This window comes from Entelurus aequoreus, linkage group LG16 (assembly GCF_033978785.1).
Source record: "Entelurus aequoreus isolate RoL-2023_Sb linkage group LG16, RoL_Eaeq_v1.1, whole genome shotgun sequence".
Taxonomy (NCBI): Eukaryota; Metazoa; Chordata; class Actinopteri; order Syngnathiformes; family Syngnathidae; genus Entelurus; species Entelurus aequoreus.
In genome coordinates this window covers 22,067,284-22,090,947 of record NC_084746.1, presented here as the reverse complement: position 1 = coordinate 22,090,947, position 23,664 = coordinate 22,067,284, and the positions used below count along the sequence as shown (strand labels likewise).

The window sequence follows — 23,664 nt, the reverse complement described above, 5'->3', positions numbered from 1 at the left end:
CAACCTACCTCAGAACTAAAGCTTGAGCTGTAAGGTCCCCTCCCCCACACAGGCTCAAGTGGCCCCCTGCCGTGTGCCACTAACAGCCACATTTTCATAACAAAAGGAGTGTCCACAGGGGGGACTAGGGGTGAAATGACCCTCTTGTGTGTTGTCTAGGTAAAAGTGTCAATTGACCCTTCTCTGGGACTTCGCGTGTTAAACAAAGTAACGTACGTGACGCGCACGTACTGGCAAGCGATCAAATGTTTGGAAGCGCAGCTGCTACTCACGGTACCTGATATTCAGCTGGGAATGACTAAAACAGTAAATAAACACAAGACATATATATACTCTATTAGCCACAACACAACCAGGCTTATATTTAATATGCCACAAATTAATCCTGCATAAAAACACCTAAGTGTTTATGCTAGCTCCTAGCTCCTCTGCTAGCTCCTAACTCCATAGAACACGCCAATACAATTCAAACACCTGATCAACACACACAATCACTCAGCCCAAAAGACCGTTCACCTAACCCAAGGTTCATAAAGCTTATATATTTAAACAAAGCTACGTACGTGACGCGCACGTACGTGCAAGCGATCAAATGTTTGGAAGCCAAAGCTGCATACTCACGGTAGCACGTCTGCGTCTTTGTCATCCAAATCAAAGTAATCCTGGTAAGAGTCTGTGTTGTCCCAGTTCTCTACAGGCGTCTGTGTATCGAAGTCAAAAGTCCTCCTGGTTAGAGTCTCTGTTATCCGAGTTTTTCGATCTTGAATGCATCTTTCGGGAATGTAAACAATGAAACACCGGCTATGTTGTGTTGCTGCTGACTTCCTTCGCAAAATACGTCCGCTTTGCCCCGAGAACTTTCTTCTTTGCTTGCTCAGCTTCTTTCTCCATAATGCAATGAACATAATTGCAACAGATTCACCAACACAGATGTCCAGAATACATCCAGAATGAGATGAGAACAGCTATTTCGTATTGGCTTCAATGTGGAAGCCATACCTGTGTTCTACTGGCTACGTCACGCGCATACGTCATCCTCAGAGGCGTTTCGAACCGGAAGTTCCCCGGGACATTTAAAATTGCACTTTATAAGTTAACCCGGCCGTATTGGCATGTGTTGCAATGTTAAGATTTCATCATTGATATATAAACTATCAGACTGCGTGGTCGGTAGTAGTGGGTTTCAGTAGGCCTTTAAACATATTACAAAATCCACCGCTATACAATGAAAGTGTATCGGAACAACCAACAGTAAGAGCAAAAAGGGACCCATAAAACACAGACCTGAAATGGTCTATTACGATCTATTACAACCAAAACAGAGGATGTGGTAGAGGACAACAACGACAACAACAGCAGTTACACCCTGCTGCATGTTGGTGTTGTGGGAAAAAAGGACATTTCACATGACTGTCCTGAAAAAATGAAAAAACAACAATCAAGGTTACTCAGCATGACTAGGTCAGGAGACATCCAAATCTCCAAAGACCACACCAAAAGACAAAGAAAATTATCAGAGTGATCATAAGGACATACTAAGTTACCAATTAGAGAGAGAGTGATAAGAGATAAAGAGAGACGTATGACATTATATGGTTGATTGACCTTGTTAAGACTGATTTGTTGTTGGATTTATGTGTTGTTAAAAAAAGGTTCAAATAAAAATAAGTGAAATATAAATTGGACACTGGCAGGTGAAAGATTCCAAAAAGACGATAGAGGTGAGGAGTGAGAGAAATGTTTAAAAATAGATGAAGAAATAGGAAGAAATCAATAAGAAGAATTTAATGCAAAATGGAATAATCTAATGCGTACGCCAGATAATGTGGGGGTATTGAAATAAGATATGAAGAAAATGTAGACTGAATACATACATATATTTATATATATACATAGCGCTTTTATAAGGGACCCGATGAGATATACAGTATATATGTATATTATGGCTGTGAATCTTTGGGTGTCCCACAATTCGATTCAATATCGATTCTTGGGGTCACGATTCGATTCAAAATCGATTTTTTTTTCCCGATTCAAAACGATGCTCTATTCATTCAATGCATAGGATTTCAGCAGGTTCTACCCCTTTCTGCTGACATGCAAGCAGAGTAGTAGATTTTCGTAAAAAGCTTTTATAATTGTACAGGACAATGTTTTATCAACTGATTGCAATAATGTAAATTTGTTTTAACTATTAAATGAACCAAAAATATGACTTATTTTATCTTTGTGAAAATATTGGACACAGTGTGTTGTCAAGCTTATGAGATGCGATGCAAGTGTAAGCCACTGTGACACTATTGTTCTTTTTTATTTATTTTTACAAATGTCTAATGATAATGTCAATGAGGGATTTTTAATCAATGCTATGTTGATATTGTAACTAATATTGATACTGTTGTTGATAATATTCATTTTTGTTACACTACTTTTGGTTTGTTCTGTGTCGTGTTTGTGTCTCCTCTCAATTGCTCTGTTTATTGCAGTTCTGAGTGTTGCTGGGTCGGGTTTGGTTTTGGAATTGGATTGCATTGCTATGGTATTGCTGTGTATTGTTTTGTTGGATTGATTAATTAAAAAAAATAAATAAATAAAAAAAAAATTAAAAAAATTTGGGAATAAAAAAATCGATTTTTAAAAAATGAGAATCGATTCTGAATCGTACAACGTGAGAATCACGATTCGAATTCGAATCGATTTTTTCCTACACCCCTAATATATATATATATACAGTATATATATATATATATATATATATATATATATATATATATATATATATATATATATATATATGTATACTCAAGTCTATATATATATATATATATATATATATATATATATATATATATATATATATATATATATATATATATATATATATATATATATATATATATATATATATATATATATATATATATAAGACTTGAGTATTGTTCAAGCATGAATAAACAAACTTGCTACTTCTGAAAGTACCCACCTCCCACTGACATCGCACCACATTTTCCATTAAAGTTAGATTTTTTTTAAAGTCAAAATTACTTAATAAACTTCAGCACTAATATATATATATATATATATATATATATATATATATATATATATATATATATATATATATATATATATATATATATATATATATATATATATATATATATATATATATATATATATATATATATATAAGACTTGAGTATTGTTCAAGCATGAATAAACAAACTTGCTACTTCTGAAAGTACCCACCTCCCCCTGTCATCGCACCACGTTTTCCATTAAAGTTAGATTTTTTTAAAAGTCAAAATTACTTAATAAATAAATATATATATATATATATATATATATATATATATATATATATATATATATATATATATATATATATATATATATATATATATATATATATATATATATGTGTATATATATATATATATATATATATATATATATATATATATATATATATATATATATATATATATATATATATATATATATATATATATATGCATATATATATATATATATTACCAACGGGACAAGCGGTAAAAGATGGATGGAATTATTTTACTAATTTAAACCTGTGATGTTATCTTTTCGAAAGACCTTTGAGAGGGTCAAAATAAATTTTTTTAAAAACATATATATTTTTGTTAGTGCTGAAGTTTATTAAGTAATTTTGACTTTAAAAAAAAATCTAACTTTAATGGAAAACGTGGTACGATGTCAGGGGGAGGTGGGTACTTTCAGAAGTAGCAAGTTTGTTTATTCATGCTTGAACAATACTCAAGTCTACCGCGAGGTGGCAGCAGTGCTCAAACTAATCAACAGGCTGCCTCTTATATGCATATCCTAGTCAATCAATTGCACTTCTTTATGTTTTAACAATCCTACAAACTATTTTAATAATCAGGTAAGCAGGTAAGCAGATAAGCAGGATGCAGCTCATACAATAGATAAACATGATCAGGTTGCCAATAGTAATTTAAATTAGGAGGCATGATTGAAAAGCACTGCTTGAAGTGCACACCTGGACTGCGAACTTCATCTCTCAGTGCATTTAGCCTGTGGAGCTGGAAGGAACAAAGATGACGGGCATTCAGTGTACCTCTCCACCAATCAGCAACAAGCATTCCACTCCTCCCCTCAGCATAGTGCGTCCTGTTTGCCGAATCGGCTGCTCGCTTGTACTTCGATAGTACTCCAAGGCTTCCTCCACCATGGCCTTGCAACTGGCCTCCGCTGGAAAAAGTGTTTGCAGTGTCGGCAGCACCTGGTCGACCAGGTACTCCACCGGCATCAGCGGAAAGCGAATGTGGGACAGGAGCTGTTTGGCATGGATTTTCCGCTCAAGAGTTTGAGCGAGCCAACGTAGAATAGTCTGAAACAGCTCCTGCTCATCGTGGTGACAAACCTGCCGGTCATAAAAGGAGGTTACTTGGATTGTCTCCTTATCCACATGACAGTGAACATTGCAAAAAGAAACAACAGTACTTGGTTACTGGAGAGGTAAGCAGTTAGCTTGTGCAAAGGAATGTCACGAAGAAAGTTTGTGGTGAAGGAGAGGGTAGCAAAATGTTTGAGGAGGAAGTCATCGATGGAGGCGTCAAGTCGCTGTAGACTGTAGAGCTGAGCCAACTCCTGCAGGTACAAGTAGTTCTCCTCGCTCACCTCCTGCTGCAGATACTGGCAGCAGAGATCTACCACTTTCCATACCTGAACCATAATATAATTATTATTATTGCTTCAATCAAAGGACTAAACATCCCTTATATAAAAGTGTGAAACAGTACAGGTGTACAGTAGTAGTGTACAGGGAACCTGTTTAAGTCGACGCCCCTCAGATTGCCTGACTTGAAGTAAGAGGTTGCTGGCATAACTAAAATCAAAACTAGACTTTGATTGTACTTTAATTTGTGATTTGTCCCGAAAACAAGGGGACTGGGTGATAATTTCTGCTGAACATCCATCCATTTTCTACCGCTTGTCCCTTTCGGGGTCGCGGGGGCACTGGAGTCTATCTCAGCTGCATTTTGGCGGAAGGCGGGGTGCACCCTGGACAAGTCGCCACCTCATCGCAGGGCCAACACAGATAGACAGACAACATTCACACTCACATTCACACACTAGGGCAGGGGTGGGCAATTAATTTTCACCGGGGGCCGCATAAGCAACCCGAGCACTGCTGGAGGGCCACACGACAATATTTCAATTAAATTTTGCTCAATATTATTTTTGATATACCGTAAGATAAATAATAATGATGATAATAATAATAATAATTAATAATAATAATAATAATTTAATTTAACCTAACTTAACTTTATACAAAAGCAGATTGCTTTTGATGGTCACTTTATCCTGCATTATCCAACATTTTTCCCCATCAGATTTGGACAACCATCTGTTGTTAAAAATAGTTTTTAATCATATTTATTTTATATTGTTTTTTATATTGGTTTTATATGTAATTTTTTTTTTCTTTTTATTCAGTCATTGGTGGAGCTAAGGATAATATTTGAATATTGTTTGTAATATTGTTGTGCAGCACTTTGGAAACATTTTGTTGTTTAAATGTGCTATGTAAATAAAGTGGATTGGATTGTCACACCTGCCAGCTTGTCCCAACACGCATTTACCTCTGTGAACAAGTCATTACCTGTGGTTGTCTCTTTAATTGACTGCATCCGAGCTCTCATCCAAAGTTAGCGAAAAACAGTCAATGTCTCCGGGCATTATCAGCGCAACAAAGTCCAATAAGCACTCCTTAATAAACTCTCCGTCAGAAAACGCCTTACTTTTTCTGGCGCTTTTGTGAGAAATGACGAAACTTGTCCTGACGGCTGCATCTCTGGGGGTGTGAAATATGGCACAAAGTCCTTGTTGGGTTTGCAGTTTTACCATCAACGCATCAGCCTCCCTTGCGCGCGCTTCATCAGACACATCCCGGTATTTTCCCTCGTGTTTCTTCGTGTAGTGGCGATTAAAATGATATTTAAACACAGCAACCTGTGTACCACACATTAAGCACACGGCTTTACCATTAATTTATGTAAAGAAATACTTGGCAGTCCTGGTCTTGTTGGAAACACGCCATTCCTCATCAACTTTTCTTTTTTTTAGCGTCTCATCACTTGTCTCCATGCACCTTCACTTACACGTTCCCCCCGGACATACGGCATAAATAACACATTTCAAAATAAAAGCAGCACAGTTGTATTGCGCGCACGACATAGACGTTTTTTAAACTTTATTTTGTAATTTGTAATTGCGCCGTTCAATTCACTCACAATCGCACACGCGCATACGTCCACACGGAAGTAATACAAATAACGCTTTTCAAAACAAAAGCAGCACCGTTGTATTGCACACTCGACATAGATACTTTTTGAAATTTATTTTGTAATTTATGATTGGCCTCACGCGGGCCGGACAGGGATGCGCAAAGGGCCGGATGCGGCCCGCGGGCCGTACAATGCCCAGGTCTGCACTAGGGCCAATTTAGTGTTGCCAATCAACCTATCCCCAAGTGCATGTCTTTGGAGGTGGGAGGAAGCCGGAGTACCCGGAGGGAACCCACGCCGAACAATTTTGGAAAATACCTTTGATTGCCATTTATTTCTCTAATATTGTGATTTGCGATTTAATATGCAATTAGTTCTTTGAAGTCTTCCTCATATATTATTTTTCCTACAAACACCAGTAATAATCTGTATTGGTGTTGCGTGATATAGACGACATACAATATACATGACATAAATTTGGCAGATGCTTTTAAGACTATTGTTATATTAGGATAATGCATGTTAATGCGGCAACTTGCGTGGCTGCCGGTTCACACCATCCTGCACATGAAATTGTGAGCGTGTGTACTGCAGCACACCTGCACATACTCGAGCGCACATATCGCGTACTTCAGCACACATCAGCTATAATCAACGGCACATCCTCAAGTGTCTCACAGACAAGTTTAAAATAACACACCAATCATTGGACTGGTTTAGGGCTGCCCGATTAATGGACATCGAATCAACATTGAGGTTATAATTAGTGCGAAGTAGAATAACCGCTGTTTTGAAATAGTGGGGAACAGTACCGGAAGAGAGGGATAAGTTAAGGATAATTAGCACTGATGGTCCTAATACTACAAACTTAATGAGTTTCCCAGGAAGTGGGTCGAGTAGTCTGTTTTGTCCCATTAATGAGTTGTTAAAGTTCTTCTAACGTTACCTCCTCAAAATGAGAGATTATTTTGAAAAGCATTTGTCTTAATGCAGACATTTGCAATTACGTTTATAGGACCCAGTTGGAGTTGGCAGGTCGCGTCTTTAATCTCCTTTATAATGAGCTCAATATTCTTGTAAAGAAAATAATTGCATTGTCAATAGTCGAGTGGGTGAACCTACTAGGAGAAGGCCCTTGTTGGGTTAGCGATGCTAATGTGTAAACAAATACTTAGGGTCATTTTTACTGACACGGATGAGATTGGAGTAGTAATTAGTTTTAGCAAAAGGCAAGAGTGTAGGTTGCCAGACAAAATACCTCTAGTTTAGTCGCACGCCATTTGCATTCCAACGTTCTACATGGTTGTTTAAGAGCTCTGGTTTCTTCCATGGACCAGGGGGTACTCGTCTTACGATGTGTGGGTTCATGTATCATTTCAGTAAGACCACAACTGTTGATTATAGTCTGGAGCGCCACTCTCGGAGAATCAAATGGGATATGCATGTGAATATCAAAATTGCTAATGATGACTACATTATCTGCATGAGTCACTAAGTCAGCTAAAAACTTGGAGAAATTGCTGATAAAGTCTGTATAAGGCCCAGGAATGCTACAAGTAATAGCCAGGTGGAGTCATAGTTGAGGAACAGACCTCATAGTAAGAACCTCACATAAATCATATTTATTACTTAGGTTAGGGCTCAGGTTGAGGTTCGCATCAGAGATTACTGCAACCCCTCCACCCCTTTTAAGGGGACGAGCTACATGTGAACTCATATAGTTATAATAATAATTTGGTTCTAGCCAGGTCTCACTGAAACAAATGGACAGTAAGATCATTGTCTAAATAACCTCATTAACTAACACCACTTTGGGAGACAATACATCTGCTACCTATAAATAGTAGGCTGTTTGGAGTAATTTTTTACTAACGGTACTCGTAGAAGTAATGTTAATAAGATTATGTCACGTTTGCATAGTGTGTCCCAAATAATTGTGAGCACATTTGGAATTGATACGGTGGAATCTGGAAATTACTTGCCAGATGCTGCTGTTGATTTGTCACCTAGTATTTTTCTACTTCAGTAGAAGACACATGCACCCTCTGCACATTCTAAAAAACAACAACATTGTTTGTATTATGAGAGTAGCTTGTGTTGTGATTAGCCTGTCGTAACTGTGTAGGCCTCTGGCGAGTCAGCTCTGCAAGGCAAGGTTCTGGCCCCAGAAATACATATTACCGTAGCTGGTGTACTTAGGTTAATGTTCCGGGTGATGGAGTTAACCATAACTAAAGTGTTGTGGCCGGTAGACTGAAGGGTATCAGCTAACGTACTAAATCAATTATGATATCATACTGTGTCATAATTGGTTAACCGGGATAATCGGCCAAGTTCAACCAATGCTAATAGGCATGTCTGTGGCATCTAACGTTACGTTGATACTCTGCTATAGCTGGCTGGCACGTTCCTGTAAAAGGAACAACTTTTCCATGGGAAATGTGCATTTAATACACAAAGCCATACTCATGTGGGTCAAATATTTTGCCATCTTTGGAGTGGTGATGACTGGGACTAGAACAGCAAAGCTTAGCTCGCTTGAAAGTGAAGTGGTCAAATGAAAATAGATGCTTTGTATAATTCAAGAAAACTAGAAACATTATGAAGAAGGGCTAAAAAAATAATAAAGTAGCACACAAAATAGCACTGTGCACAGCTGTCAACAAAAGCACTGCTGAACCGACAGGAAATGCTTTGCATGTGCTTTGCATTCCTACAAGTTATTGCTGCCTGAAAAAGACAAAATGCATATAATTTCCTCCCCTCTTACTTGAAATGTTCCCTGAACAAACAATGTAAAATTATTCAAACCCCTTAATATGAAGTCACAAGTACACTCTATTTCGTCCACATAACACACTCATCAAGACGACTTGGGGATGAGGGGAGAGTGTACCAGTCCTTTGACTGAGTCCAAGGGGATTATTTCCCTCCCAAAATGGAACAGTCACTGAAGTATTCTTAAGGTTTAGACACCAAGGAGTTCATCGTTCCCTGGTACGGTAACGGTACCTACACTCAGATGGCGTCTCAGTCATTACATTACCAGTACCATTCACCGAACTCTGAAGAAACGAATACTGACTGCTTACTGTGTGTGCGTGCTGACAAAATATGGAAGCCTGTTTCTCTATCCTCAAACTCTTAATTTTACAATGTTATTGGTAAATGGGGTATACTTGTATAGCACGTTTCTACCTTCAAGTTACTCAAAGCGTTGTTACACTATTTCCACTTTCAGCCATTCATACACACACTGATGGCGGGAGCTGCCATGAAAGGCCTGAACCATGACCTATCAGGAGCAAGGGTGAAGTGTCAAGGACACAACGGACAAGACTAGAATGGCAGAAGCTCAGGATCGAACCAGGAACCCTTAAGTTGCTGGCACGGCCGCTCTTTTAACCGAGCCACGCCGTCCCCCAAATAACGTAGTTGTAGCCCATGTTTTTAAATACATCGTTTTACGGTCACAAATGAATTAATATATGATAAACACTGAAATCAATATAATACATTTAAAAAAATTAATTTGTAGTAGAATTAATCACAAATTGATTGTCTGACAGCAGTCTATTACCTGTAAGTGATGAGCAGCTTGTAGCACATATTCAATATTCCCGCCGTCCAATGGAAGCTCTCCAGTATAAAAGAAGTCCAGGACTGTCTTCAGACCAACGTACGACAAACCAAAAAGCTGCACCTACATGCAAGATGGGGAAAATGCCGTTGAGTAAATAAAATAAAAACATCCATCTATCCATCCATTTTCTATTGCTTGTTCCTCTCCCAACACAGGTACTGTATAGACAGATACTATAGCGACTCAAAATCTGCCTGTCATTTGAAAGTCAGCTGAGTTTAAAACAGAGTTCCTGGATGGAATGTTGTGAATGGATTTAATGCAGCAGCAGAATGTACAAAATTAAACTTGGTTAGTTTGTCAATAGACAGTGTCCTATAATGTCTGTAAAGTGGTCAACAAAAAGTATGGTTACAGAGCTCAACTTTCTCCTCTAATAAGACACTTTGCCCTTGCCCCCAGTGCCGCTCACACTGATGAATGAATGATGGGTGGTGGTCGGAAGGGCCGTAGGCCAAACTGGCAGCCATGCTTCAGTCAGTCTACCCCAGGGCAGCTGTGGCTACACATGTAGCTTACCACCACCAGGTGTGAACGTGGAGTGAATGAATGATGCGTTCTCACTTCTCTGTGAGCGCTTTGAGTATCTAATAGAAAATCGCTATATAAATCTTATTATTATTATTAATCTAGGTCTTTTTGTTTAGTGGTCCCTTGAAACATAGTAGTCTTGATGTTGAATTTAGGTGTTTGTTTTCCGTTAGACTCCATTATCATCGTCGTTGTCGAAGCAGTGTCAATTTTAATGTTTGCCTAGGCACTTGATGTCATAGACAACAAGTACTTTTGCTTTTGGACCTCCATGGTTAGAGTGTCCGCCCTGAGATCGGTAGGTTGGAGTTCAAGTCCGCCCTGAGATCGGTAGGTTGGAGTTCAAATCCCAGCCGAGTTATACCAAAGACTATAAAAATGGGACCCGTTTCCCTCCCTGCTTGGCACTCAGCATCAAGGGTTGGAGTTGGGGGTTAAATCACCAAAATGATTCCCGGGCGCGGCGCCGCTGCTGCCCACTGCTTCCCAAGGGGATGGGTCAAATGCAGAGGACAAATTTCACCACATCTAGTGTGTGTGTGACAATCATTGGTACTTTAATCTTAATTAAGCTGGATGTAGATTTTACAGTTGGCGCTCCAAGTTCCCTGAATTTTTTCCTGCTTTCTCAAGTGGCGCGCTTTCTTGGCTATTCCAGCAATATGTTTTGTGAGGTGCTCATTCATTTACACATTTGTACCATTCAGCTTCTTTACCTGTTTCGGCAGTGCCATTTTAGATTTTCTGTTAACGAGTTTCACAAAAATGACAGTAGTGGTGGTGTAGTTTCTTCCATTCAGTGGGATGCATGTTCCGATTGTATTAACATTGATTTCAATTTCTTTTGATTGTAGAAAGTTGACTACTTGCTGTTCTGCTGAGGCAACATCCATTTCATCTAGTTCTCCATGACTCACAGCTTTCGCATAGTATCTAGGTTTAATTCGGTGCCCTGTTAAAATGATATCACTCATGATATTCCTCAGCATGTTGTTGTCTCGTTTACTGCAATAATTTCTTCTTGGAGAATCTTTACTTCTTGACGCATTTCCTGAAAATGTATTATTGTCTGTTTGCAGACTTTCTATATTATCCTGCAGACTTCTCAGATCTTTTTTGTATTCTGTATTTGCCATTCTCAGATTTTCATTAAGTTCTCTTATTACTCTTTCCATGTCTGCTTTGTGATCTAATCTTGCATTTTCTATTTTTTGTCGCATCAAGTCCTGCTTCCAATCTTGTCCTGTATCCAACATCAAATCTTGCTTTCCCTCGTGTCCTGTGTCCAGAGAATCATTTGATTCAGATGACACTGCAGGTTTTGAGATTTGAGTTTTTCGTCTAGATTTTGACATTGCAGCTCACTGACATCAGTACCTCTCGTATCAACTCACTAACGGCAGTTGTTTCTTTAGCGATTTGCAGCACTTTAAACTTGTTTATTTCAACAATTTCGTACCTTGCGCTGTTCAGAGATCAACTTCTATCATTCTATGTCGTCAGAATCACTTTAAGACAGCTTCAAAAGCTCGCCGTACTTACTAAAATAATCGATAGCTGCAGCAAAAGCTACTCCTGTTGTGATCCAATAAAAGCTAAACCGGTTTTGAATTATCTAGGTCATGTGTTCGTATTTCCTTGGTAAATAAAAAAACGAGTAAAATATCTACAAAATTGTAAATAAAACTTCAAGATTTTATTTTCAGTCTATATTGCTCAGCCCTCACCTGAGGACAAATGTTTTTTTTTGATTTAGTAGAAGAATCCTACAGTGCACACCTGTGGTTGTTGCTTCTCTCTCATGCCCAAAGTGAACATAGCATGAAAGTAAGGGCTGCAGACAGCCAGCAGGGCTCTGTGAGCGTGAAGAGGCTGCTTGTCAGCCGCCAGCACCACATCACACAGGTGGCTGTGTTGTCGCTGCTCATTGAGCCCCTGCAACAATTCCACTGCTTGATTGGCACACAAGAACACCTGGAAACACAGCAGACATGTAGTTACAAAAAAAATATTATTTTCATAGTATGACACTTGCTACATGTACTTTTAGAATCCAACTACTGAAATAAAAGAAGATTTCAAAGATACACGTAAAATATTGATATGCTCCTGTTATGTAGAAAACAAATTTTGCTCGACACGTCAGTCCAATAGTAAGCGGCGAAATAAATTTTTCAAACACTCGCATCGCCCCAGTCTCATTCAACCAAACAAACAATGCATAGTCTTCAATATAAAATACATAAATGTTGGTTGTTGGTAGAATATTTTAGCAAAAGGTAAAGTAGCTGTAGGATCAACATTTGACCAATATAATTGTCGAGCCCGCCTCATGACCAAACTACTTCTGGCTTATTTCTTGTGCCATTGAGACAAACGCTTCCGCCACCAAGTGAAGTGGAGTGGTAACTACATCACTTAAAGGCCTACTGAAATGAATTTTTTTTCATTTAAACGGGAATAGCAGATCCATTCTATGTGTCATACTTGATCATTTCGCGATATTGCCATATTTTTGCTGAAAGGATTTAGTAGAGAAAATCGACGATAAAGTTCGCAACTTTTGCTCGCTGATAAAAAAAAGCCTTGCCTGTACCGGAAGTAGCGTGACGTCACAAGCGGTAGTGCTGCTCACAATTCCCCGTTGTTTACAATGGAGCGAGAGAGATTCGGACCGAGAAAGTGACGATTACCCCATTAATTTGAGCGAGGATGAAAGATTCGTAGATGAGGAACGTTACAGTGAAGGACTTGAGAGGCATGATGGACGTATCTTTTTTCACTCTGACCGTAACTTAGGTACAAGCTGGCTCATTGGATTCCACACTCTCTCCTTTTTCTATTGGGTATCACAGATTTGTATTTTAAACCATCTCAGATACTATATCCTCTTGAAAATGAGAGTCGAGAACGCGAAATGGACATTCACAGTGACTGAACATGTAAATACACGATTAATAATTCAGCTTTGCGAAGCTAAAAAAAATAGAAGCTAACCTAGCTACGTAGCCAACATGATAGCAGCAGTCTCAAATGCAGATAGAAACTAAATTTAAAAAAAACCTGACTGGATGGATAGACAGAAGATCAATAATACTATTAAACCATGAACATGTAAATACACGATTAATAATATTCCGCTTGGCGAAGCTAAAAAAACAGAAGCTAACCTAGCTGCGTAGCCAACGCGATAGCGTCGGTCTCAAATGCAGATAGAAACTAAATTAAAAAAAAAACCCTGACTGGATGGATAGACAGAAGATCAATAATACTATTAAACCATGAACATGTAAATACACGATTAATAATATTCCGCTTGGCGAAGCTAAAAAAACAGAAGCTAACCTAGCTGCGTAGCCAACGCGATAGCATAGCAGTCTCAAATGCAGATAGAAACTAAATGAAAAAAAACCCTGACTGGATGGATAGACAGAAGATCAATAATACTATTAAACCATGAACATGTAAATACATGATTAATAATATTCCGCTTGGCGAAGCTAAAAAAACAGAAGCTAACCTAGCTGCGTAGCCAACGCGATAGCGTCAGTCTCAAATGCAGATAGAAACTAAATAAAAAAAAACCCTGACTGGATGATAGACAGAAGATCAATAATACTATTAAACCATGAACATGTAAATACACGATTAATAATATTCCGCTTGACGAAGCTAAAAAAACAGAAGCTAACCTAGCTGCGTAGCTAACTTAGATGCGGCGGCGGGCGTTGTACGCTTTTGACGACACCCCGGCCGCCATCAGAGTCGGCAGGAAACATATATTTCCCAAAGTTACGTACGTCACATGCACATATCGACACGCACGTACGGGCAATCGATCAAATGTTTGGAAGCCAAAGCTAGACTCACCGTAGTGCGTCTGCTATCCTGCTCAAAACACAACACAACCTCCTGGTGTTGGTGTTGCTGTAGTCCGCCGCTCCACTGATCGCACCTACAACTTTCTTATTTGCAACCTCCATTATCCATTAAACAAATTGCTCAATCGCTTTATTAACAAGCGGTAACTGGTTGTAGTTCAAAAAGTAACGCACACACATACACGAGCTGCTGTTAGCCAAAAGTCACGCTCACACACACTCAAGTTCTCCGCCAACTCACTCGCGCATGCGCGTTCCCCAAACCCTTGAAGACACAGTACACTAATGCAAATATCACAGATATTACAGTATTGTACATAGCCGCTAAGACACCGATCGATCCCACCTACAACGTTCTTCTTTGCAGTCTCCATTGTTCATTAAACAAATTGCAAAAGATTCACCAACACAGATGTCCAGAATACTGTGGAATTTTGTCAAAGAAAACAAGAGGCTTTTCTATCGGGTCCGATGGGGTCCAACCACTTCCGTTGCTTTTGTGACGTCACGCGCATAAATCATATCCAAAGGAGTTTTTCAACCGGAAGTGTGGCGGGAATTTTAAAATTGCACTTTATAAGTTAACCCGGCCGTATTGGCATGTGTTGCAATGTTAAGATTTCATCATTGATATATAAACTATCAGACTGCGTGGTTGGTAGTAGTGGGTTTCAGTAGGCCTTTAAAACCGTACATGAAGGACACATAAAACTTAAGCATTACTTGTAACTAACACGTAATATAATTCATAACAATTACCCATGTAAAATGCTTAGAAATTATTTATAGCAATTTCTCAGTACCTGTACTGATAAAACAACACAGGTTGTGTTGTTAAAAGCATAGCAGCATAGGTGCAAAGGTGTTACCAGTAGGTGGCAGTACAATACCAGCTTTCCGTACACTCGCTGCATGATCAGTCAAGTTGAATTGTTGTTTTGTTTGCAATTCAAAGTCAGTGACAATCTTTAACATTGTAATATGTGCTACTCAACACTAGATGGTGGCAACATTGACATGTGTTCATTTCGATAACAGAACATGTAATTATTCCGAGGACATGATACATTTAGTGTGTATTATCATTAAACAGATGATCAGGGGAGAGCGCAAACGCAGTCCCCCACTACCACAAATTTTGCAGTCGAGACTCCCACATTCGGGGAATTCGTAAGGGTCAGCACAGCCGGAGTGCAATGGCAGAGCCTCACCCTAGGTGAACCACCTTTTTGATCATGGTAACTCCCCTGCCAGGTAAGTATGAGTTGTTCATGGCTCACACACACAAGTCATTCACACACACACCATGTTAAGTGATGGGCTCATCACGTGCACACTAGCAAACACACACACTCAAAAGCCTGCACATGTACAAGAGTCTACTACACAACATTGTTTGATCATTACAATATTATCACTATTTATATTACACTTGAACACAACTATTTGTTCCCATCATGCAATCTACACTACTACGCCTAGCCTGTACTGGAAGGGTCTGGGTGTCCCTGCCTCCCTTTACAGCCACTTTCTGTTTCTTGGTTTGTGACAGTAACACATGTTATACTGTCACCATCTAGTGGTGGGTAGCACACACTACACCTTTTAAGATTTTCACTGACATCAAACTTGAACAACTTTATAATGAAACATAACAAATCACATTTAAATTAGCTTGAAAAAAACAACTAATTCCAATACAAAATATTGGGCAATATCTGAAAAATGCTGTTCACAAACACCTTCCGTCTAATTTGACTTAGTTGGAAATGCTTTGCAACTATAACCATATTATCTCAGCCTAACACTGTCCACACATTAATGCTGTAGAACTCAGTGACTTGTTGTACTATCAACTGTATTTCAGATATTAATAGTGATATTTTAATTGATTTTGACAAGAGAGGGGGTGCATCGTTTCTGGAGGTACTGCATTACCAGGTCGACGCGTAGAGTGGACGGAACAAGCCCCTATTCCATCTCCCTGTTCCAAAAATCAATTTAATATATGGTCCCCGGATAGGGGACGTATCAGATATTAAACTGATAAGAACAGATACTACACTTGATCTTAGCCAAAAGGCCGAGAAGGGATGCCACTAAGTTGTCAGAAGGGAGCATGTCATTCCGGACACAACAACCTAAAGCAGGGGTCACCAACCTTTTTGAACCCAAGGGCTACTTCTTGGGTACTGATTAACGCGAAGGGCTACCAGTTTGATACACACTTAAATAAATTGCCAGAAATAGCCAATTTGCTCAATTTACCTTTAACTCTATGTTATTATTAATAATTAATGATATTTATCTTTGTGGAAACACTGATCATCTTAATGATTTCTCACAATAAATATATATAGAAACAGATAAATATCAATATGCAACACTTTATTTTTATATTTTCTCTAAGTGCACATTTTTCAAATTGAACATTTTCAAATGATCACTTCTTAGACAGTCTTGTGAAATCACAATATCCCATTTTAACTAGCTAGCCACTGACATTTTTTAACAAATCATGAATTACTTTGCACCATGTTTGTACAAATAATAACTCATGTAAAACACAAAGGTCAACTCTTTAATTTTTAAATAAATCATGCCACACTTTGAACTGGACACCAAATCTGTTATCTGTTTCTTTGTCAGTTAGTGGGAAGCCTGGCATTGCATGCTGTTAACTAGTGTGTTGTACTCTGGTGTGTAACTTGACACTGCAATTCTGAGTGAGTCTTGCAGATGTGCATCAGTGAGGCAAGTTCTGTGTTTGTTCTTGATGAAGTTCATGTCAGAAAAGGCTGATTCACAAAGATAAGTTGAACCAAACAGGCTTGCAACCTTCATAGCTGCTGCGCATACACCACTGTACTTTTCTGTGTCAACAAGGCACCAAAAGTTTGGTGCAGCCTGGTGGGCTTTGAGGTGGAGGTCATTTTGCAGTTTTACAATTTCCATCTCCACCTGTTCAGCATCCAGGCTGAATGTCGCACTTAACTGCTCAGCAATGCATGATATGTCCACGTTCATGAAAGGATTACAAATGAACGACACACATGGCTCAAGCTGATCCAGGTCACAAAACCTGTTCTCAAACTCTTGCTCAACTCTGTTTATGACCTGAGAGTACTTTTCTGCAACTTTGTCAAAAGCCTTAGATGCAGAAGCATTGTCTTTCAGCACCATCTGCACAGAGGGAAAGTGCAGCACTTTTTTTCTCTGTAAATGTACAGAGAACAGGTTCATCTTAGCTTTAAATGCATTTAAAGCACTTATCATATCGGCGACAGTTTTACCTTTGCCTTGCAGCTCACAGTTCAAACTGTTCAGTTTTCCAGTAATGTCCGTTAAAAATGCAAGGTCAAGAATCCACTCAGTGTCCTCCACCAGCACGGTGTCCTCACCTCTGGACTGCATGAACTCTTTGATTTCACCCAAAAGTGACAAAAAACGTTGCAAAATTCGTCCCCCGCTGAGCCATGGGATTTCTGTGTGTAGTAGCAGGTCACCATATTCAGCTGACAGCTCCTCCAAAAGTACCTTGGATGTTCTGTGCTGTTTAGCTCTGGAGCGGATGCTGTTTATGATCTTTACGACGGGAGTCATTGCGTGCTCAAAGCAGATCACTTTTTCACATAAGGCCTGCTGGTGTATGATGCAGTGGTACTGCAGAAAGTTTGTGAACTCTGGGTCTGCTTTACAGTGAGTAACGAATCCTGTGTGTCGGCCGATGATAGCAGAAGCCCCATCCGTAGTCACTGATCCCAGCTTTTCCAGCGGCACCTTTTTTTCCACCAAAAACTCCTTCACTGCGTTATAAATGTCAACTCCCCTCGTATTTGTCTTCAGGGGCAGTAGTGTCAGAAGTTCTTCTTTTGTGGAGAAATCATCAAACACCATCCGGATAAAGACCATCAGCTGCGCCGTACTGCTGCGGTCCACCGACTCGTCACACTGGATGCTGAACCACCGGCACCTCGCCAGACCACGGTCCAGCTGGTCGGTCAAGTTCCCAGACATCGCAGACACTCTTCTTACCATTGTAGTTGCCCCGAGTTGAACATCAGAGAGACTGGAGAGTACATTGGTTCCATACTTCTCGTCTTCAAGCACAGTTTTAGCAATTATCATCATTGCTTCTTTGACAACCTCCCCGTCTGTAAATGCCTTGTTTTTCTTCATCAATAATTGCGCAGCTCTAAACGAGGCTTCGGTTGCTTTTTGGGAGTTTTTAACCGGTCTAGTGAAAAAAGACTGCTGTTTGCACAAAGCTGCCTTTAACTCGCGGGCTTTTTCTGCGTGCAGTGCACTGCCCGGTGGGTAGTTAGCATGGTAGCTTGTGTGACACGTAGTGAAATGTCTCTCCACATTGTGCCGCTTTGCTATTGCCACAGTTGCCCCGCAAATTAAACACACGCAGGATCCTTTCATAGTGGTAAAAAAAAAAACTCTTCCTCCCATTCGTCGTGAAAAAGTTATGTTTTCTTTCTTTTTTCTGACATTTTTTGGGGTAACTCTTCTCATATTCGCTGCGTTAGCTTGTTTGTAAGAGCGCAACAAACGCTACGTTTTGGTCATGCGCACAATACTGACCTTTGAACTATACTAGGTCAGAGTTCATTTATATTAAACACAAAACACTTTACATTTTAAGTGTTTATATATATGTATATATATATATATATATATATATATATATATATATATATATATATATATATATATATATATATATATATATATATATATATATACATATATATATATATATATATATATATATATATATATATATATATATATATATATATATATATATATATATATATATATATATTTTGTCAATTGTAAGTTACATGTAAGTGTGATTTAAACAATAATAGCTAAATATATATATATATATATATATATATATATATATATATATATATATATATATATATATATATATATATATATATATATATATATATATATATATATATATATATATAAATGGGTATTTCTGTCTGTCATTCCTTCGTACATTTTTTTTCCTTTTATGGAAGGTTTTTTGTAGAGAATAAATGATGAAAAAAACACTTAATTGAACGGTTTAAAAGAGGAGAAAACACGAAAAAAATTCAAATTAAATTTTGAAACATAGTTTATTTTCAATTTCGACTCTTTAAAATGTAAAATTCAACCGAAAAAAAAAAGAGAAAAACTAGCTAATTCGAATCTTTTTGAAAAAATTAAAAAAATAATTTATGGAACATCATTAGTAATTTTTCCTGATTAAGATTAATTTTAGAATTTTGATGACATGTTTTAAATAGGTTAAAATCCAATCTGCACTTTGTTAGAATAATAAGAATTAATGTAAGAATTACAATTTATTTATTATTCTTTACAATAAAAAAATAAATTTACTTGAACATTGATTTAAATTGTCAGGAAAGAAGAGGAAGGAATTTAAAAGGTAAACATGTATATGTGTTTAAAAATCCTAAAATCATTTTTAAGGTTGTATTTTTTTCTCTAAAATTGTCTTTCTAACAGTTAGAAGAAGCAAAGTAAAAAAAAAAATGGGAGCGACGCCGCAATTTAGCATAACGTGCGTGGAGCGCGCAGCTGTGGACAGTGCAATCACCCTCTCAGACCGTATAAAAGGGCGAGAGACGTGAACATCAAGGGAGGAGACGGAGAAAGACGGCGGACGGGAGGAAACCATCCTCTGCTGCCACGCAAACGACGGCGACGTGCTGCTGAAAAGCAGACGGCGGACGGGAGGAAACCATTCATGTGCTCACGTGAGAAAAAAGGCAGCTGCTGTAAAGCAGCAAAAGACTCTGTGATTGAAATAATAAAGAAGTCTAAACCGTCTTACGACAATGTCTTCCCTGGATCGTCCTGAGAACCCACGCGACAGTTAGGACTGTCACACTAGTAAATAAATAAAATTTAAAAAATACAGGCAGCTCACTGGTAAGTGCTGCTATTTGAGCTATTTTTAGAACCGGCCGGCGTGCGACTCATCTGGTCCTTGCGGGCGACCTGGTGCCCGCGGGCACCGCGTTGGTGACTCCTGACCTAAAGTGACGGTTACACACATTTATTAACCACAATGTCACATATCAACACACCAAACAACAACCATGCACTTTTTGAATGACTGCATTATTTTGAAGGCTGCAAATACTTTTAATGAACGGAAGTGTTTGATCACTCCTGCTTGTCATGGTCACGTGGTACACGTCAGTCCAATAGTAAGCGGCGAAATACATTTTTCAAACATTCGCATCGCCCCAGTCTCATTCAACCAAACAAACAATAAAAAATACATAAATGTTGGTGGTTGGTAGAATATTTTAGCAAAAGGTAAAGTAGCTTTGATCAACATTTGACCAATATAATTGTCGAGCCCGCCTCATGACCAAACTACTTCCGGCTTATTTCTTGTGCCATTGAGACAAACGCTTCCGCCACCAAGTGACGTGGAGTGGTAACTACATCACTTAAAACCGGACATGAAGGCAACACATAAAACTTAAGCATTACTTGTAACTAACACGTAATACAATTTATAACAATTACCCATGTAAAATGCTTAGAAATTCTTTATAGTAATTTCTCAGTACCTGTACTGATAAAACAACACAGGTTGTGTTGTTGAAAGCATAGCAGCATAGGTGCAAAGTTGTTACCAGTAGGTGGCAGTACAACACCAGCTTTCCGTACACTCGCTGCATGATCAGTCAGGTTGAATTGTTGTTTTGTTTGCAATTCAAAGTCAGTGACAATCTTTAACATTGTAATATGTGCTACTCAACACTAGATGGTGGCATTATGACATGTGTTCATTTCAATAACAAAACATGTAATTAATCTGAGGACATGATACATTTAGTGTGTATTATCATTAAACAGATGATCAGGGGAGAGCGCGAACGCAGTCCCCCACTACCACAAATTTTGCAGTCGAGATTCCCACATTTGGGGAATTCGTAAGGGTCAGCACAGCCGGAGTGCAATGGCAGAGCCTCACCCTAGGTGAACCACCTTCTTGATCATGGTAACTCCCCTGCCAGGTAAGTATGAGTTGTACATGGCTCACACACACAAGTCATTCACACACACACCATGTTAAGTGATGGGCTCATCGCATGCACACTAGCAAACACACACACTCAAAAGTCTGCACATGTACAAGAGTCTACTACACAACATTGTTTGATCATTACAATATTATCACTATTTATATTACACTTGAACACAACTATTTGTTCCCATCATGCAATCTACACTACTACGCCTAGCCTGTACTGGAAGGGTCTGGGTGTCCCTGCCTCCCTTTACAGCCACATCCTGTTTCTTGGTTTGGGACAGTAACACATGTTATACTGTCACCATCTAGTGGTGGGTAGCACACACTACACCGTTTAAGATTTTCACTGACATCAAACTTGAACAACTTTATAATGAAACATAACAAATCACATTTAAATTAGCTTGAAAAAAACAACTAATTCCAATACAAAATATTGGGCAATATCTGAAAAATGCTGTTCACAAACACCTTCCGTCTAATTTGACTTAGTTGGAAATGCTTTGCGAAGAAGAATGGGCAAACATGTCAGTCTTTCGATGTGCAAAACCGGTAGTAACAGACCCAAAGACATGCAACTGTTTGCAACTCTTCCACACCATATGTGTTCAGTTTTCTGTTCGTCTACAACAAACAAAGTCCGGTTTCATCCGTTTAAAGTTTGCATGTTTAAAACTACATGTAAAGAAAGGGACGACTTTACATGCAAGTACCCACATCATTCCGGGTGGTAATTGTGTTGTGCACAATGAACATGCACGCAACTATAACCATATTATCTCAGCCTAACAAATTCCACACATTAATGCTGTAAAACTCAGTGACTTGTTGTACTATCAACTGTATTTCAGATATTAATAGTGACATTTTAATTGATTTTGACAAGAGAGGGGGTGCACCGTTTCTGGAGGTACTGCAATACCAGATCGATGCGTGGAGTGGACAGAGCAAGCCCCTATTCCATCTCCCTGATGCAAAAATCAATTTAATATATGGTCCCCGGATAGGGGACGTATCAGATATTAAACTGATAAGAACAGATACTACACTTGATCTTAGCCAAAAGGCCGAGAAGCGATGCCACTAAGTCGTCAGAAGGGAGCATGTCATTCCGGACACAACAACCTAAAGTGACACACATTTATTAACCACAACGTCACATATCAACACACCAAACAACAACCATGCAGTTTTTGAATGACTGCATTATTTTGAAGGCTGCAAATACTTTTAATGAACGGAAGTGTTTGATCACTCCTGCTTGTCATGGTCACGTGGTACACGTCAGTCCAATAGTAAGCGGCGAAATACATTTTTCAAACATTCGCATCGCCCCAGTCTCATTCAACCAAACAAACAATGCATAGTCTTCAATATAAAATACATAAATGTTGGTGGTTGGTAGAATATTTTAGTAAAAGGTAAAGTAGCTTTGATCAACATTTGACCAATATAATTGTCGAGCCCGCCTCATGACCAAACTACTTCCGGCTTATTTCTTGTGCCATTGAGACAAACGCTTCCGCCACCAAGTGACGTGGAGTGGTAACTACATCACTTAAAACCGGACATGAAGGCAACACATAAAACTTAAGCATTACTTGTAACTAACACGTAATACAATTTATAACAATTACCCATGTAAAATGCTTAGAAATTCTTTATAGTAATTTCTCAGTACCTGTACTGATAAAACAACACAGGTTGTGTTGTTGAAAGCATAGCAGCATAGGTGCAAAGTTGTTACCAGTAGGTGGCAGTACAACACCAGCTTTCCGTACACTCGCTGCATGATCAGTCAGGTTGAATTGTTGTTTTGTTTGCAATTCAAAGTCAGTGACAATCTTTAACATTGTAATATGTGCTACTCAACACTAGATGGTGGCATTATGACATGTGTTCATTTCAATAACAGAACATGTAATTAATCTGAGGACATGATACATTTAGTGTGTATTATCATTAAACAGATGATCAGGGGAGAGCGCGAACGCAGTCCCCCACTACCACAAATTTTGCAGTCGAGATTCCCACATTTGGGGAATTCGTAAGGGTCAGCACAGCCGGAGTGCAATGGCAGAGCCTCACCCTAGGTGAACCACCTTCTTGATCATGGTAACTCCCCTGCCAGGTAAGTATGAGTTGTACATGGCTCACACACACAAGTCATTCACACACACACCATGTTAAGTGATGGGCTCATCGCGTGCACACTAGCAAACACACACACTCAAA

The 23,664-nt window shown here is 38.7% G+C and overlaps 2 protein-coding genes and 5 non-coding genes across 8 annotated transcripts in view; all 7 read right to left on the bottom strand.

The window, feature by feature from the left end:
* Window positions 1-23,664, bottom strand: part of klhl36 (kelch-like family member 36) — a 215,850-nt gene that overhangs the window by 19,724 nt on the left and 172,462 nt on the right. Inside the window, exons 3-6 of one of the 2 annotated variants that reach the window (XM_062022366.1) lie at window positions 12,244-12,438; window positions 9,871-9,993; window positions 4,501-4,722; window positions 4,115-4,420 (exon numbers count right to left, since the gene is read on the bottom strand). In XM_062022366.1, the coding sequence (XP_061878350.1) occupies window positions 4,115-4,420; window positions 4,501-4,722; window positions 9,871-9,993; window positions 12,244-12,438 (846 nt within the window). The remainder of the gene's footprint in view (window positions 1-4,114; window positions 4,421-4,500; window positions 4,723-9,870; window positions 9,994-12,243; window positions 12,439-23,664) is intronic. The other variant, XM_062022368.1, reaches the window with a different exon arrangement.
* Window positions 15,444-15,607, bottom strand: LOC133631579 (U1 spliceosomal RNA). The gene has a single exon (XR_009821491.1). It is a non-coding gene; the product is annotated as a U1 spliceosomal RNA (small nuclear RNA).
* LOC133631667 (U2 spliceosomal RNA) lies at window positions 16,250-16,440 on the bottom strand. The gene has a single exon (XR_009821573.1). It is a non-coding gene; the product is annotated as a U2 spliceosomal RNA (small nuclear RNA).
* LOC133631298 (zinc finger BED domain-containing protein 5-like) lies at window positions 16,447-18,586 on the bottom strand. Its single transcript, XM_062023475.1, has 2 exons — window positions 17,639-18,586; window positions 16,447-17,561 (listed from the first exon to the last, which is right to left on the bottom strand). The coding sequence occupies exons 1-2, from the start codon at window positions 18,522-18,524 to the stop codon at window positions 17,497-17,499; spliced, it is 951 nt and encodes a 316-aa protein (XP_061879459.1). The 5' UTR covers window positions 18,525-18,586; the 3' UTR covers window positions 16,447-17,496.
* On the bottom strand, window positions 21,257-21,420 carry LOC133631709 (U1 spliceosomal RNA). The gene has a single exon (XR_009821612.1). It is a non-coding gene; the product is annotated as a U1 spliceosomal RNA (small nuclear RNA).
* LOC133631644 (U2 spliceosomal RNA) lies at window positions 22,318-22,508 on the bottom strand. The gene has a single exon (XR_009821551.1). It is a non-coding gene; the product is annotated as a U2 spliceosomal RNA (small nuclear RNA).
* Window positions 23,405-23,568, bottom strand: LOC133631708 (U1 spliceosomal RNA). The gene has a single exon (XR_009821611.1). It is a non-coding gene; the product is annotated as a U1 spliceosomal RNA (small nuclear RNA).

Bases quoted from the DNA above. Each gene is read 5' to 3' on its own strand.
- LOC133631298 (XM_062023475.1), bottom strand. From the start codon at position 18,524: ATGAAGAAAAACAAGGCATTTACAGACGGGGAGGTTGTCAAAGAAGCA. The intron at 17,562-17,638 runs GTAAAACTGTCG...GTACATTTACAG, and splicing joins CTGTGAGCTGCAAGGCAAAG to AGAAAAAAAGTGCTGCACTT.